The sequence below is a fragment of the Vicia villosa genome, linkage group LG5 (genome assembly GCF_029867415.1).
Source record: "Vicia villosa cultivar HV-30 ecotype Madison, WI linkage group LG5, Vvil1.0, whole genome shotgun sequence".
Classification (NCBI taxonomy): domain Eukaryota; kingdom Viridiplantae; phylum Streptophyta; class Magnoliopsida; order Fabales; family Fabaceae; genus Vicia; species Vicia villosa.
In genome coordinates this window covers 3,949,505-3,966,974 of record NC_081184.1, presented here as the reverse complement: position 1 = coordinate 3,966,974, position 17,470 = coordinate 3,949,505, and the positions used below count along the sequence as shown (strand labels likewise).

The 17,470-nt window shown below is 28.2% G+C and overlaps 1 protein-coding gene across 1 annotated transcript; it reads right to left on the bottom strand.

Annotated features, from left to right (window-relative positions):
* Positions 1-3,640: 3,640 nt before the first annotated feature.
* LOC131606153 (uncharacterized) lies at positions 3,641-6,517 on the bottom strand. Its single transcript, XM_058878431.1, has 9 exons — positions 6,362-6,517; positions 5,989-6,103; positions 5,553-5,589; positions 5,286-5,355; positions 5,048-5,152; positions 4,818-4,968; positions 4,582-4,664; positions 4,205-4,298; positions 3,641-4,114 (listed from the first exon to the last, which is right to left on the bottom strand). The coding sequence occupies exons 1-9, from the start codon at positions 6,390-6,392 to the stop codon at positions 4,030-4,032; spliced, it is 771 nt and encodes a 256-aa protein (XP_058734414.1). The 5' UTR covers positions 6,393-6,517; the 3' UTR covers positions 3,641-4,029.
* Between the last annotated feature and the right edge of the window lie 10,953 nt (positions 6,518-17,470).

Sequence of the window (17,470 nt, the reverse complement as noted above, 5' to 3'; positions counted from 1 at the left end):
TTCAAAGCCATATTCAAACTTGTTCATTTTCATACCCACTTTCAAACTTGTTCTTTTGAATCATAAGGTAAATTGCATCTGTATTTATTTAGAACTCTGATTTATAGTCATCTATATTTATATAATGTTAATTTTGTTTTTTTTTTGGGGGATTTTGAAGGGAGAAGAAGGAGAAGGAGAAGAAGAAGAAGGAGTAGATTAGAGAAAAGGTATGTTTTTTTCGAAATTTTTTTATTTGATTTTTGTTTAGATTTTTTTATTTGATTTTTGTCTAAAAAATATTTATTATATGTATATATATATTATATAACTTAAAAATGATTATGTATGTTTATTTTATATGGTTATATATATTAGTTTGAAGTGTTATTTTGTTCTAAAAAAATAATATAATAGTAGGATAGTGTGAAGTAGTATTTTGTTTAAAAAATATTTATTATATATTTATTTTATATGGTTATATATATTTCTGTGAAGTAGTATTTTATATGGTTATATATACATATTTGTGTGAAGTATATGTTTAAAGAAAATAATATTGTAGTATGTTGTATATTTATTGTATTTTGTTTAAAAAAAAGTATGATAATAACTTTCATAGAAGTCACATGATACAATTTCAAATGTATTAATTATGAGTTAATAAGATTTATGAATAGAGAAATTTGCAATATAGAGTAAGTATTGTGAGTTTTAGTGTATTAATTGGGAATGAGTATATTTTATTAATAGGGACCGTTATAAATATTATACTATAGTGTAATAATATCATAACACTTAAAAAAAGAAAAAATAATCGGACTAAATAGTCATGAATAACTTTAAATCTTAATTAATAATTAAAGAAGGTGTAATAAATATTTTATTTAATAAAATTGATTTATATAACTACTTTTAAAAGAATAAATATGAAATATAATTTATAAATATCACATTAATTTTTTTAATTAAAGTGTAATTTTTCGTATTATAATATTATATAATAATTAATTGAAAAATTTGCTTTAATTGGAATATTATGTATAGTCTATGCAAATTAAACAATTTTTATTAAAATGTAACCTTTAGAAAAGTTACCTTTAGAAAAGTTAAATTTTTTTGAGATAATAAAGTTAAAAACTAATAAACTCCACTATCTCTTATACCGTTGTGGAAATATTGTGTAATCAAACATTCAGTTCATTAATAAACAACTATATATAATTTAATAGGCACAATTATTTTAAAAGGAAAATAAATAATAGTAATCGCATGTTCATTTGTTATGAAAAGTGGGAGGAAATTAGTTTTTAGTAAGAATCAATCACTATTGCTCATTTAATAATCATTAAAATAAAATTAAAGGTTAATTTGATCATTCCTTTTATGTGTTACAATTAATTAATGCTTTATTTAGTATATAAGATTCAATAGTTTTTATTTTTAATCATTTGGTTGTTTAGATTCCTTTTACCGTTATAATTTTTTTACCAATCTTTGAGATAAAAAACATTTATATAGGAGTGTGTTAATACAAAATCGTTGTTATCAATTCAATTAAATATATCTTATTAATTAATATTTATTTGTACATGAAAAAATGTGTGTTACTAATTGATATTTATAAAATTAAATGATTACATAAATAGTTATATAGAAAAGTATATGTCACTTATAAATTGATTATTAATATTTAAAAATATTAATTCGTAAATATTAAAGAATAAAATGAATTATTTATTGTTGATAAAAGGAATGATTTACGTACCATTTATTTGTCATTAATAATATAATAAAGTATATAAGAAAAATATTATTTATATATGGAAAAAATGTATTGTTAATATAATTTTACTTTCTTAATTTTAATATTAGATTTATAATTTTACTTTCTTAATTTTAATATTAGATTTATATTTAGTTTATTGAATTAATTTATAAATTTTATTAATTAATTTTAATATATTTAGTTTATTAATTTGATTTTATATATATATATATATATATATATATATATATATATATATATATATATATATATAATATTTGGTTTTTAAAAAAAAAATGTTAGTGACGTGATTTCCATGTCACTAGGTAGTGACATGTAAATCACGTCGCAACTTCACAAACATAAATGCGCTTTTACAAGTCTCTAGGCAAATTTAGTGACGTGATTTGCATGCCACTAGGTAGTGACATGGAAATCACGTCACTAATAAAGATGCTTTTACTTACTCATTACTGCTGCGCCTGCTCTGAATTGAAAAGCATTAAACTCTGGTCCAAATGTTGCGACGTGATTTTCACTTCACTAATTAGTGAAGTGAAAATCACGTCACTAAAAGTTGCCACCTTGTCTCCTGCGACGTAAATGACCACGTCGCAAATAATGATTTGTGAAGTGTTTTTTCTGTTTGTGGCGTGATAATCACGTCACTACTGAGCTCTTTTTTTGTAGTGTATATATATATATATATATATATATATATATATATATATATATATATATATATATATATATATATATATTGATGACTCTCTATTGAATGATAGTGTAAAACTATTTTACACTGTCAGTACACTACCTTTTAACTCTAAAATAATTGTGATGTATATTTATATTTTAAAAAGTTATAATATAAATATTTTACACTGTCAGTGCATGACTCCTTTTTTAATTATTTTATAAAAAAAATCATATTTAAAGTTAATTATTAATTTTTTTTTATTTTAATGTGAATAAAAATATTACTCTATATAAATAATTAAACAATTATGAAACTGAAAAAATTTGTAATGATTTTTTTTTTTTTTTAAGAAAATAGTCATTTTACTTGTTGAATATGTTGAATATGTGAGAGGCTGTCACTTAATCCTTAATCATATTCATATCGAAACTACAAACACATCACTATACCTCTTAGACTATGAACAATGGTTTATAAATTCAATACCTCCTTTTTCACTTTTTATATTCTACATCATCTTCTCTTTCTTCCACCTAATAATTCAACACATGTTCAATTTTTACTCACTACATTGGTTTCGTTTAATAAAATTCAACACTCTACTCCACCACCATTCACAACACACTAAAAATATAAATATTCACAAAAACCAATAAGAATTTGCAAAATATTTTATGTGGTCTCACTCCCTCCTCATTCAACATGTTGAATGTTTTCAACACCAATTAATCCACCTCAATTTCAACACTCAATTCAACACCTCATTGCAAGCATTCAACTATTGAAAAAATTATTGAACACCTTCATTATACATAACCTTATGTGAGTAATTTATAAATTCAATTAATAAGCTAAAAATATGTTAGGTGATTAAAATAATTTAAATGACTATTTGTTACTCTTTTAAGTGTGAACAAGTTACTCAATTAATCAAATAATATTTTCAAATATACTTATTTAATATTAAAGTTCATTCCTTTAATTTCCAATGTTAGTGGGAGCTATAGCCCACACAAAGAGTAACATAGCTAACTAATTATAATTTGTTATAGAATAGTATTAGGAATTAATTATGAGCTTTGTTTCAATAGATGCTTGACAATAGTAGATGCATATTCACTAGCTTGCACTATCCTGTACTTATATTTAAAGCTAAATGAAAAGCTAAATTTGAGAAATAATAAAATTTTCAAATAGTAGTATTGAATGTCTATAGGTTCTAAAATGATATATATAGATTACAACAAACAAACATATCTAGATATCTATATCTCCACTTGGCAAAAAAGACTCATATAACACACCATTAGATTCTCTCTACCTTTATGACAGAAACTGCATTCTGTCTATCTATCTCTCTTCTATAACACACCATCTCTTGTTATTTTCCTCAATCTCTTTCTCACCTAAAGTTATCAAAAGACATTGGATTCAAAATCAGTGAATCCATTTTCATCATATTACATATACCTATAAATCATTCCATTATATCTACCTAGTTCTTCATGTCCTTCTCCAACTTCCTTGTTTTTGTTCCATTCCACACATCTTCTCCAACATCACTTGATTGAAACCATGTTCCTTATAAGGGTCCCTCAAGCCCTAACCTTGAGCCAAGCCAATTGGAAACATCAGTCATCTCTCTAGGAACTGTATAATGACCAATCCTGCACAAAAGTGATGAGTTGCTTATAGGTATGTAGTTCTTGAATTATATGAAATCCAATATCACTTTACTGAAAAAAAATGGAAATTACCCATCATAGGATTTGAAGGTTGTATATTGAAACCCTGCTGAACTCAAGGATTGAGCTGATTTCTCTCCAAATTTGTAGGGAACTTCATCATCACCTGAAAAATGGATTTTAGATGTTAGCTTAAAAAAAATAAAAATACTATGCTCTATGTGTACTTAAACATGGACACCGAACACAAAACTACATTGACACCGAGACAAATGTACTAGTACGTGTACGAGTATTATGTGAGTGTCAAACACTGATACATGTTAAACCTAAACATCTTTCGATCAAAAGTGTCGGTGCTCGAATTAATATGATTAAATTTATAACCAAACTCTTTAGATAAATAAAAAACCTAATGTCACAATATAGTAATATATATAGTGGCATACTAATTCCATGGCACATGAAAATTGGTAATGAAGCAGCTCTCCTTTTTGCCTCATGTGACACCTCTATCTTGCTCCTTAAGGTCCTACATCAACATCAATTTCCAACTAAAGTGTCAACAAAACGAAAGCGAAACTAATAATCATTTTACAACTGTATCGTACAAGATTAAACTCTTATTACTGAACTGACATTTCACGAACATGAAAAACCAGACATTACGCGAACAATAATATACCTTGATCCCGGAAGCCAGCCACTTAGTCCAACAACTGCTCTTAAGTTGATAGGATAAGGAATTCCATTTCCATACTTTCCCATGGCAAAACATGTTGCAGAATAGAGAGCTGTTGCAGCACCCATACTGAACCCTCCAATCCCAATTTTCACTACCATAAACAAAAAAAAGTGATGTTTTAGTGAAATTCATCGATATCAAAATCAATATTATTTAGCTTTAGAAAGTACCATTAGGTGGCTCAGCTGACAACAGATTAGCAATATGTGCTGCTGAGGCATCTAAACCCTCCCAATCAACTGGACCATCTTCTGAAAGTTCTCCCATATCAAACCCTAATCATTGTTAAATATAACAAAACATAATTAGGTCACAATATATATACTTATATGTGTACATTCAACTGTTACAAAGTGCTGATTTTAAGTATAAAAAAATATAGAAAACAAGAGAGATCAAAAACATTACATGCAGTGCAAGAAAAAGCACCAAGTATAGCTACAGAACGCGTAGGTGCAGTTGGACAAATCCATTTTACCTGCATCATATAACATCAGAAAACATATCATATGTTTAGTACATGAAATATTTTTATCGAATTACTTGAATTACGAAGCGCTTACACAGGTACAGACACAGATACGATGCATGACACTAACACATAGATACCGATAACAATTTATTAGACATAAAGTGATTGAATGTAATTACATGTGTCAAGACGACAAAACTTACATTTGGAAGTGGAAGTGATTCGAGAAGCTGATATAAGCTGCAACAAAACCAAGCTAATAGTAAGCATAAATTAGGAAATAAAATGCATAGATTAAAAGTGATTAGACTCAATGGTAAATTTTCTGCTGATGTTCAAAGAAAAATTCTTAGAATTAATTGTTAAGTCATGATGTCATATAAATATTCTTCTGTCAATTTATAAGTCATGTCAAATTACTTATTTTAGTAGTAAATCAAGTTATATGATCATGTGGTCCCTTAGTCAAGAATCTTAGTATATACTCCTCCAAATCAAATTTCCATCTTTCAAAATACTAACAACTTTTTCCAACAGAATTTATTCTATTTAGAATCTCAATACAAGGAAGCTTCATAATAAAAACATATTAAACAATATTGTATATAATAATACAGAAAAGATGTTATATATGCATACCTCAAACCATTGTCACCAAGACCATGCAGCCAAACTATAGTTGCTTGATGTTTTCCTTTAGGCCTCACTACATGAGTCTTACCAAACTCCAAAGGCCTTCTCTCAGTTCTACTACCTTCAAATCAAACATAAACAATAAAAATAGTTAATATTTCAAAACATCGTAATTTATCTCCGAATGCATAAAAAACCATATTTGAATGCAACCGCGATTCAAACCGTTGACGATAACCCTCCAAATGGGCCAAGGAATTTATCATTGATGAAAAAAAACAACATGCATGGACTGAAATAGTGACTTTCCAAACACATCAAATTCGACACCAAAGAAAAAGTTCTTGCTAGGTAAGAATATATATCAAGAAAAACTAACCAGACCCCATATGATAACATGCATAGTTCATTTTGCTGTTAAAAATTTTTCAAAAGCAATCTTCCAACCAACCTATAGAAGACAATCAAGTAACTATAGGAAGATGTTTTGCAAATTGCAATGAATAAAATGTAGACTGGTGAAGGCTTTTTATACACAAATGAGTTAGGTGGAGTTGGAATAAAATACATATATGTTGGGTATAACTCATTGTTGGAATAAAATACAATTGTGGCATAAATCGTAAACTAAACCGTAGTATTTAAGTATAAGATGTATTTTGTATTCTGTAAACTTTAAACCCTAAACCTTAAATATAATATATTCTTTATTTTTTTTCTTCGATTTTTCGTAGTTTTTTTTTCGAGCATTGTTATGTACGTGTAGTGTTCACATCACACCAGCTATAAGATTTGCTTAGAACCGCCTAAGGGAAAGAAAATCTATATAGAGAGACAAAAGCAAGAAACCTTTTTTGGGCAGAGAGAATCACAGCAAAGCAAAGCACCTTCATCCATTTCTATGGACTCACTCACACATAGGAGAGAATCTATGCTTGATGGCAGTGGCTATAAAATAAAGATAAATAGCAACACAAATGAAGAATATTACTAAAAACAAGAAAGAATATATGATCTTGCTTTGATTGATTGATGGACAAAACCCATTAACCTCAAAACTATAGTTTTGTACTTCAAAAACAAAAGTTACCAAAAAATATTTATATTGGAAAGGGAACCTTAACTTCTTGGTACTGTATTCTTTCTTTTACTTTCTAGTTTTTAATAGATAATAATATATGTTAATTAAAAGCTTAGTAACATTGATCTCAAATTAGAAGTCACAAGAAAAAGCAGTTGTGTTTTACTATATAGTCTTTCCTTCTTACTTGCTTTATTGTTTGCCACTTGAAGAAAAGTTTTGTTTATTTTATTTGTTTATAGTTGTTCATGAGAAAGCAACACAAGTCTAAAGCACACACAAATTAAATAAGGTCTAAACCTATTTAGATGCAAAATAACATCATAGAATCTTCATTTATTATATACACCACTAGGTTATTTCTTAATAAAGAATATAGTTGACATTTAGTAAAAAGAACGAACCTTATGAGAAGCACAATGTAATAAGCAATGCCATTGTTTACAAATTCTCAATACTAAATTATAAGTATAATATTATAATTTAAAATACAAATGTAAATGTAAGAGGAGGGAGAATAAGAGTACTTTTTCTAAATGGTTTTTAGATAAATTAGGAGTCAACTCTTGCACCTTCACTAAATAATTTTAGAATCTTATCATTTATCTTTCTTAATAAAAGATCAAGTGTTTGTCTTGGTTCTGAGGTAAATATTAACTTTTGATTTTTAATACTCTTTTGAAGGGATCTGATTGTGGTTTGAAATCTAACATGTTTTTGCGGAGTTGATTTTTAGTTGCTATAGTCTTTATATGTGGGAACCCTTGGAGAGTGGTTGAGTTCTTTTTATTGTTTCACGTTATTTTGTTGTATTCTTTTTTTCAATGTCTTATTGCATGTCACAACTACGAAAGTCATATTTCACTTTAGTTAAAAAAGAATTTCACCTCGGTTGAGTGTCCGAGGTAACTTAAAATGTCATGGAAAATGCGCTATTTTTGTTTGTTGAGGTACTGGTTGAGGTGAAAAATTGGAAAATGTGCCACTTTTTCTCTCAATTGAACCTACGAACCAAGGTGATCGAAAAGTGCTATTTATTATGGATTTGATTCCTATACATTTAACAATATATAGAGTAAATAAAATTCTTATTCAACGTATAATCTTTCAAATTAATTTTAAAGAACTAATCTAAAAAATTAATTAAGTTATATTTAAAATACAATTTACGCTAATCAATATTTTTTCGAGTTTTATGTAACTAATCATTCATCTCTCACTTAACCATTAGAATTTGATTCAATAATTCTAATTCTTCAATCAACACTTTCTTATCTATTAGTTCAATCTGCAAAGCATCGAATTTATTGATAAATTCTAAATCTTCCTCCTCATCCTCCTCCTCCTCCTCCTCCTCATCATCATCATCATCATCATCATCATCATCATCATCATCATCATCTCGATGCTCTTTAACACATTTAATGACTCTTTAAGTTGTTGAACCTAAAATTCTAAGTTGTGTTGCACACCCTGGTGCTTTTCAGGTTCAACGATCTTTGCATGTATTTATTTTGTGTAAAAATAACAAAGGAGATGAAATTCTGAAGCTTGTATTGAAGAAAAATAATTTTAAAAATAAGAAAAGAGATTAAGTTAAGGAGCCACTTTGAAACTGTTTTCTACTTTTGCAATCATTATTTTCATCAGGGTAAATTTGCATTTCAACACTTTACATTTAAGATGGATTATTTTGGCATTCACATCCTGATTGCCTAGTGAGAGTTTCATGCATATCACTAATGTTTTAAGTAGATTGATGAGTTGACAATATTTTGATCGCTGTTACTTTATAAATGGACGACAAAAATTGATTACTTAATTTTTCATTATAATGACAAAAAGTTTTTTCAATCGAGAAAATAAGTCATAAATAAATATAAATAGCACTAAAATAGTTTTTTCATCGGTAGTCAAATCAACCGAGGGAATATGTCATAAATAAATAAAGACGATAAAATGCAGTTGTTAAAATTAGAAGGGGGATCATTAAAAATTTTCATGTCGACTGTCAACTCAACTGAGACAATAAGTCATAAATAAAACACACTAAAATGCAGTTGATGGAATTTGAACTGGGTTGATCAAAATTTTTCTCTTTGGTTGCCAACTCAACCAAGAGAATAAGTCATAAACAAAAAACATAAAAGGTGAATTCAAATGGGTTGATTATATTTTTTCTCTTAATTGCCAACTCAATTGGAGGAATATTTCTAAATAAAATACTTTAAAATATTGATCAAAACTTTTCTCCTCGATATAAGTTCAATCGTGAAAATATGTAACTTCTTTTAAAAAAAACAAATAAAATGTGACGCATATATGATTTACTTGGTTATTTGTTCTTCAAGGTAAAAAAATTATGATGGAATTTATTATTTGTTATAATGTGTTTTATTACTATATTCGTTGTTCTTTTATGGATTATTATTATTATTATTAATATATTATTTTTCATTAAAAAATTCTAAAAGTGTTATGAAGAAATATTATTGTGGATGTCCATATATATTCTTATCTTTCATCTTCATATTCTCTATTAAGTGGTATAGTAAAGTTATGATTTTTCACCTTCCTAATGTCCTATAAATAAGGACCACTTTGCAATGTAAAGGGAACTAATTTGAAGAAGATAATAGAATACCACTTTCTCTCTTACTTTTCTCTTCTCTACCTCTCTTTGATCTCTATCGTTTTAGTTAGTTTTATAACACGTTATCAGCACGAAGCTCCCAGGTATGTTTTTTTTGTTTGATTTAGTTTCAAGCTATTATATGTTATTTGATTAGGATAATATCAATTGTGATTTCCATACATCCTAGAAGGATTGCAAGAAGAATACTAAAATATCCCAAAAGGATTTCATAAAGATTTTTTGATTTATCGATCTAAAATTTTATAACTTGTAATATGCTCATTAAAAGATTGTCATTCCGGAAGAATGACACACATAATTTTAATGTATCCCAGAAGAATGATTATATTTTTTAGATCATTGTTTATAACAAATTGTTTATATAGTTCCTGAAGAACTTATCAAACATCCTTGAAGGATAGCAAAACAAATTACTAATATAGTTCTTGAAGAACTTATCAAGCATCCCTGAAGGATAGCAAAACAAATTATTTATACAGTTCCTGAAGAACTTGTCAATCATCCCTGAAGGATAGTAAAATAAATTAATTATATGACGATATAATTTTAGTAATATGATTTTATATGACTAAATATGTTTAATTTTATAAGGGATAATTTTTTGATAATTATATGATAATATGTTCATATGCATATGTATGATTAAAGTGTTTAATCATGAGATACTATTATATTGATTTTGAATTATATTGGAGGTATTAAATATCGTTGTATTACATAACATAATTTGGACAGAAAATGTATAATAGAAAAGCTACCGACTTTTCCCTCGGGCTTGGACTACACTTATATTAGTACACTTTAAGCACATGTCATTGTAAACCAGTAGTTTACAAATTACGCTTAAATGCGTCGTTGGTAAAATCGGTTGGGTCATCTCAGATATAATATGATGCGAATAATTTGTATTGAAGAACCAAAAGTTTCTTCAATCCATTAAATTTTTGTGTGTTTCTAAAAGAAAATAAAAATATGAGAAATTGCGTTTTTATGACATTAACTGTTGCATCGACTAAAATATCATGCATATGTCTCTATTCACAACCAGAAGTTTGTGAAATTATTTTCTCACCTAATTAGACTAAGATCTTGTTTTCTGAACTTTTTTTTTATAGAAATTCCTGTATAAGTATCACATATATTATTAAAATTGATATTGAATATCATGTAATATATGTTCATAAAAAGAAAATGGACCCGAAGATCCATTCTTTAGACGTCTAAAGTTAATTATATGGTTGATACTTATGAGATCATCAATTCTAAATTATATATTTGAAACACCCAAAGTATGATATTAAGATATTTATTCGCATCAAGCCAACAAGATACTATATCTTAGTCCTTCCTAATTTATTCTAATATTTCTCATCTAAGTGAACATTTGGATGTGTTGTGTATATTCCAATTGCTCCAATATAATACATTAAGATGAGTCACGAAAGAATATTGGAAAAATATAATTAATATGAATCTCAATTTTGAGGATATAATTTGAGCAAATAATCAAATACTTGATTGTAGCCCAGTAGGCTGATTATCACTTGATATAAATTAAGTTTTCCAATATTAGGGGGAGAGAATAAGCAACTGAAATCATGAACAAGAAGTTCAAATGAACAGCTGAAATCATGAACAAGAAGTTCAAATGAACAGCTGAAATCATGAACAAGAAGTTCAAATGAACAATTTAAAATAAATTGTTGTCTTGATCCTCGTACAAATCAATATGAATCAAAAGTTCAAAATATTATTCATTTGCAAAGTTTATGAAATAAATTATCAGCTGATAATACTCCACTCAAAGTGGATTCTCCTATTGGATAATATAATATTGCAAATGAGTTGTTGCTGCGCCTGAAGCGTGGTATGAAAGTCGGTTCCAATGTTAAAAGTCCTTTACTAAGAAAAGAAACTAAAGATGACCCAAGTGAGGATATGAAAATGCTAAGAGCACTTTGACATAATTTAATTTTTAGTTCCAGAAGAACAAATCAAGTACTTGAAATATGAAATAAAGAGATCTCGATAAATTATGTCATGGATGAAATGGAATGGAACTGAAATTGAGATAACCAAATAAAGTCAATATTGACAATGTCTTTGTATACAATATAGCGCTAAAAGTGATCAGTGATAACGAGGATCATGAGTCAAAGTCTATTAAAGATTGTAGACTAAGTGAGAATTGGCCAAAATAAATATATTCAATTGAAGAAGAATTAAACTCATTTTACAAGTGACTCACTTTTGGACCTGTAGTCTGAACACTTCAAGGTGTGAAACTAATTGGATATCAATGAGTTTTTGTGAAAAAGAAAAATAAGAATGATATGAAGTTTGATTTATCGCTCAATTATTTTCACAAATACCTAAGATTGATAAAACATATTCACCTGCAGTGGATTCAATCGATTTTTGATAATTAATTAGCCTTGTAACACATGAAGGGCTTAATTTGAACATGATGGATGTAATTACATCTTATTTATATGGTTCACTTAATAGTGACATTTACATGAAACTCCCTGAAGGGTTCAATACACCAGAGGCACATAATTGTTGATCTCGAGAAAACTACTACATCAAATTGAACAAGTCTCTCTATAGACTAAAAGAATTCGGACGCATGTGGTATAATCACCTCAGTGAATATTTACTAAATGATGAATATACAAATAACTCAATTTGTACTTGTATTTTCATAAAATGATGTGGAAAAGAATTTGTAATAAAATTTATCTATGTAGGTGACGTACATATTATTGGAACTCCTGAAGAGCTTCCAAAAGCTATAAATTTCTTAAATAAAGAGTTTGAGATGAAGGATCTAGAAAAGATAAAATATGTCTAGGTTTGCAAATTGAGCATTTGGACAAAAGAATATTTGTACATCAAGAAGGCTATATAGAAAAGTGTTGAAATGTTTCTATATGGACAAATGTCACATGTTTCCTACTCCAATGATTGTTATATCATTGGATGTAGAGAAAGATCCTTTCAGGCCTCAAGAAAATTATTACAAAAATTACTTGGTCATGAAGTATCATATCGTAGTGCAATTGGAGCACTAATATACCTTGTTAATTATAGACGTCTCGATATATCGTATCTGGTCAATCTATTACCAAGATATAATTATTCGCCTACACGAAGACATTTGAACGGAGGAAAACATATACTCCGTTATCTTAGAGATGCTGGTTACTTGTCAGATTCTCACAATAGTAGATGAGAAAGAGGTTATTTGTTTACATGTGATGGTACAACAATTTCATGGAGATCTATGAAACAAATCATGACAATAACTTCATCAAATCCTGCATATCTATTAGCACTACATGAAGTCACTTCGAAGAAGAAATTTTTAGCAACTACTATAAAGAATATCGTCTCACATATAAATGTATGCATGAGGGGGAGAAATAAATATTTTATGCACTCTTTTTCCCTTCACCATGGTTTTGTCCCACTGGGTTTTCCTGGTAAGGTTTTTAACGAGGCAGTTCACTTTCAAAGGATATTGTACTCTTTTTCCTTCACTAGATTTTTTCCCACTGGGTTTTTCTAGTAAGGTTTTAACGAGGCATATCCTCAATGGACATCCAAGGGGGAGTGTTATGAAGAAATATTATTGTGGATGTCCATATATATTCTTATCTTTCATCTTCATATTCTCTATTAAGTGGTATAGTAAAGTTATGATTTTTCACCTTCCTAATGTCCTATAAATAAGGACCACTTTGCAATGTAAAGGGAACTAATTAGAAGAAGATAATAGAATACCACTTTCTCTCTTACTTTTCTCTTCTCTACCTCTCTTTGATCTCTATCGTTTTAGTTAGTTTTATAACAAAAAGTTTGTATTTAAGAGCTTGTGAAAATATTTGCCGAACCTCGAGTTGACTTCAATTTAAATATCGTTTTCTTTTATTTTTGTCTCCCCAAGTTGTGTACATAGTACTCCATCCGTTCTACAATGAGTGATTCAACATATCATTTCACAAAGTTTAAGAAAAGTGTAAAAAAGTAAGAGATATAGAATATTGTTTTTACTATAACACTCTTATCATGTATTGGAAATAGTGAAATTTTTATTAATTAGAGGGTAGAATTAGAAAAAGTGTATTGGAAACTGAAATGGATCATTCATTTTAGAATATCATTTTATTACAAATGGATCATTCATTTTGGGACGGTGGGAGTATTGTTTAGAACTTCGATTCTCACAACAATAACAACAAATGTGTAATTTTTTAGCCACTGAAAAGTGGTCGTCGCATATATTCTCCATCTCCAAATATAAGGATACATAATTTAGAGGCACTATGCATATGCCAATGAGTAAATTCATGATTCATCATTACGATGTTTGTTAATTAATCTATTTTCTTTAATAGATAATTCTTGTATTAAGAAGAGGAGTATTAGGGGTACTCCAACCCTTACAAGAAAAGAAAAATAAGGAACTTAAGACTATAAAATCAAGTACACAAGAAAGGATTTTGAAACCTCTCGTAGAAATTACAAGTAATTCTTTTCTTAGAGGCTATAGCAAGCCACCACTATGAATACCTTAAGATCGAATAATATACTTCATATATATCCAACACAACATCATTAAAAATTATGTCATTCCTATGCTTCACCCCTCTTACTTTCCATCTTCCCATTCAATAATTCCTCACATTTTAGCAGATGCCCATAACAGTCCTCACGATTAGGCATTTGGATATCCAACCCGATTAAAGAGATTCTGATGGAATTTAATGTCAAAAATTATTAAAATGATGTTAAAATATTTATTAGGTAAGTGACTTCAAATACAAGAAAGAGACAAGAAGGATGAGAAAATTTTAAAAATGGTATCTAACTAAAAAGTCTTTAATAAAAAGAATTATTTACAACTATTTTATAATTTGAACAAAGAGTAAGCATTGAAATAAATACAAAAAATCAAAGTAGAAATCATATTTAAGCACATCAGAAATAAGTAAACAGTAGAAATAAAGAGAGGTGAGAGAAAAGAGAATTACTCTAGAGATATAGTGGTTTGACCTAATCACTTGCCCTACTCATCTCCTCAAAAAAATTCTTGGGAGTTTCCACTATATATCATGTGAGTTCTTCTCAAGTTATGCCCACTAACCTTCTTACAAACAAACTAGAGTGTTACAATTACTATCCTTCAAACCAAACACGAGATTTTGTACTAGACTAATCTCGTAACCAGATAAGAGCTTTTATATCATATGTAACTCATGAACCAAACGAAGATTTTGACAGACAAACTCACGAGTCAAATGAGAGTCGTTACACCAGGAAAAACTCACAAACCAAAAAACTAAGGCAATAATGAGTAGAGAGTGAGAAAATATGTCAAAATACATTTTCTAGTATGGTTTGAAAGTGATTAGAGCCCTCTATTCATAGGCGTGCTTTTTAATACTCATAATCAATTATGCATTATGTACGTCTAATAGATTAAGTGCTTCATAAAAACGAAAATCCTAATTACTAAAAAGGAAAGCATACAATGTCTAGTGTCGTAATTGATTACAAAGTTTTATGCCTTGTTCTAATTTATTGGCTAATGGCCTTAATCGATTAGGCGGTGTATATAAGCTTCTTAAAGGTTTAAGAACACCCTTGATCAATCCGACAGTCACCTTGATGGTAGTGTGTGATTGCCTTAGTAATATAAGAATTACTCTAATATCTTTAACAAGAATTTGATCACTCAAACACGTACCAGACAGGCTTTCACAATTCATCTCTTTCATGATTTATGAAGCTTAAAGATCACTTTCTAGATTCACCAATTATTCAACACTCCATCTGAAACTTGACTTCTTCATACTGATGAGGCTTAATAAGGATTCTTGATAGATTCACCAATGATTCCACTCTTACCAATCTTGTTTGTAAATTGAATACATCCATAAATGGCCTAACACAATCTAGTAGACAATATTTTTCTAAGCTCCCTTATGTTATGATTTCCATAGGCTATTTCCAATTCAAACTAAAACACTCTCTATCTTTGTACTTAACTTCAAAAGATATGGCATCAATAGTATGTGAGATTTAATGGCTCACTTACTTGCTTTAAGACCTCCAATTGGCAAATAACACATGTGCATTGTTGTATTGTGGCGGTTAACTAACAAGACACATTGTTTCCAATTCATCATTCTATGAGAGAACCAAACATATAAACCTAAATTGTCATTTGGTAAAATAAAACTCAAACAAAACCTTTTTCCACACTCTTCCTATCACATATTCTCAACAACTAGTTAAAATTTTTACCAAGGTCCTTGATCCTACACCCATTCATAACTTCATTTCCAAACTTAGCCTACTCAAAATATGAGGCCTGGCTTGAGGGGGATATTAGCCAATCATATTTGTAACATACGATGCTGACGAGAGCAAGAGTGGTCACCATATTGGAATGAGAGGGATCCTGAGGCTGCGCATGAATGAAACTACATGGTTGAAGGAATGCTTATATGGACTAATTGGTACTACCTATACCAATAAGATGCATATTCTTTTTAGTAGCCTAACAAATAATAACTCTAGTTAATGAGGCATGACTTGGATTAGTATTTGAATGGATGGCCTTATGAGAAGTTTTTCAAAAAGCGTGTGAGTAAGAACAAAACATGTTGAAAAGACTTGTGTTGGTTTGTGGGGTCGGTCGGTAATCCTGAAAGTAGTATGGGGCATTACAAATGATATATGAATGAGACATTTTTCAGTACGATGTGGTTCAAGGACGAACCAAGCAGAAGCTGGTGGGCATGTAACACCCGAGGTTGACAAGAGCGAGGAGTGGCTGCCACATAGGAAATAGAGAGATCCTGGGGTTGTACAGGTTTGAGAATTCATGGTTGAAGGAAGGATTATAAGGATTGATTGGTAGATGTGAAGACGTGCAAGCAGAACAATTATTTAAGAGTTTTTACTCGATTTTCTCCAATTTCTCCATTCTCTCTTAGCTTATGGTCATCGTGGTACCAAAGGGTTTTGAACCCAAGACTTTATAGTCATAGCTTTAATATCTATCCACTAAGCCACTTCAGTTTTTTGTTTAACAATAACAATGCATATGTATATATTACATAATCATATTATTTATTGTAATATTTATAATATTTGCAATACTTGAAATGGATGCAAGTAACATATTATTTATTGTGTTGAGTTTATTTAGCAAGAAAATTTTAAAAATTTTAAATACATTATTAAAGTGTGAATGGATATTTCAACTATTAATATTTGAAATATTAATAGTTGGTAAGTTCAATAGTTTATACATTAAATAGATGAAATATTTAAAAAATTAATTATTTAATAAACTAAATAATTAAAATATTAATAGTTAAAATATTTAAATAACTATTAAACTATTTAATTTATTAAATATTTTAATCATACTTAAATATACTGCTTAAAAACATTTCAATTGCATGTTAATTATACTATTTAATGATGTGAAAAAATTAAACTGTTTAATAAATAATTGAAATATTTATTAAAATAATTATTTAATAAGCTAGATAATTATAATTTTAATAGTTGAAATATCAAATAGTAAAAATATTAATAATTAAAATATTAAGAGTTAATATATTAAAATAATTTATTTAATATTTAATAAATTAATTAATCATTAATAGTTAAAATATTAAATATTAATAGTTTAAATATTAAATAAATTATTAAATATTGAAATATTAAAT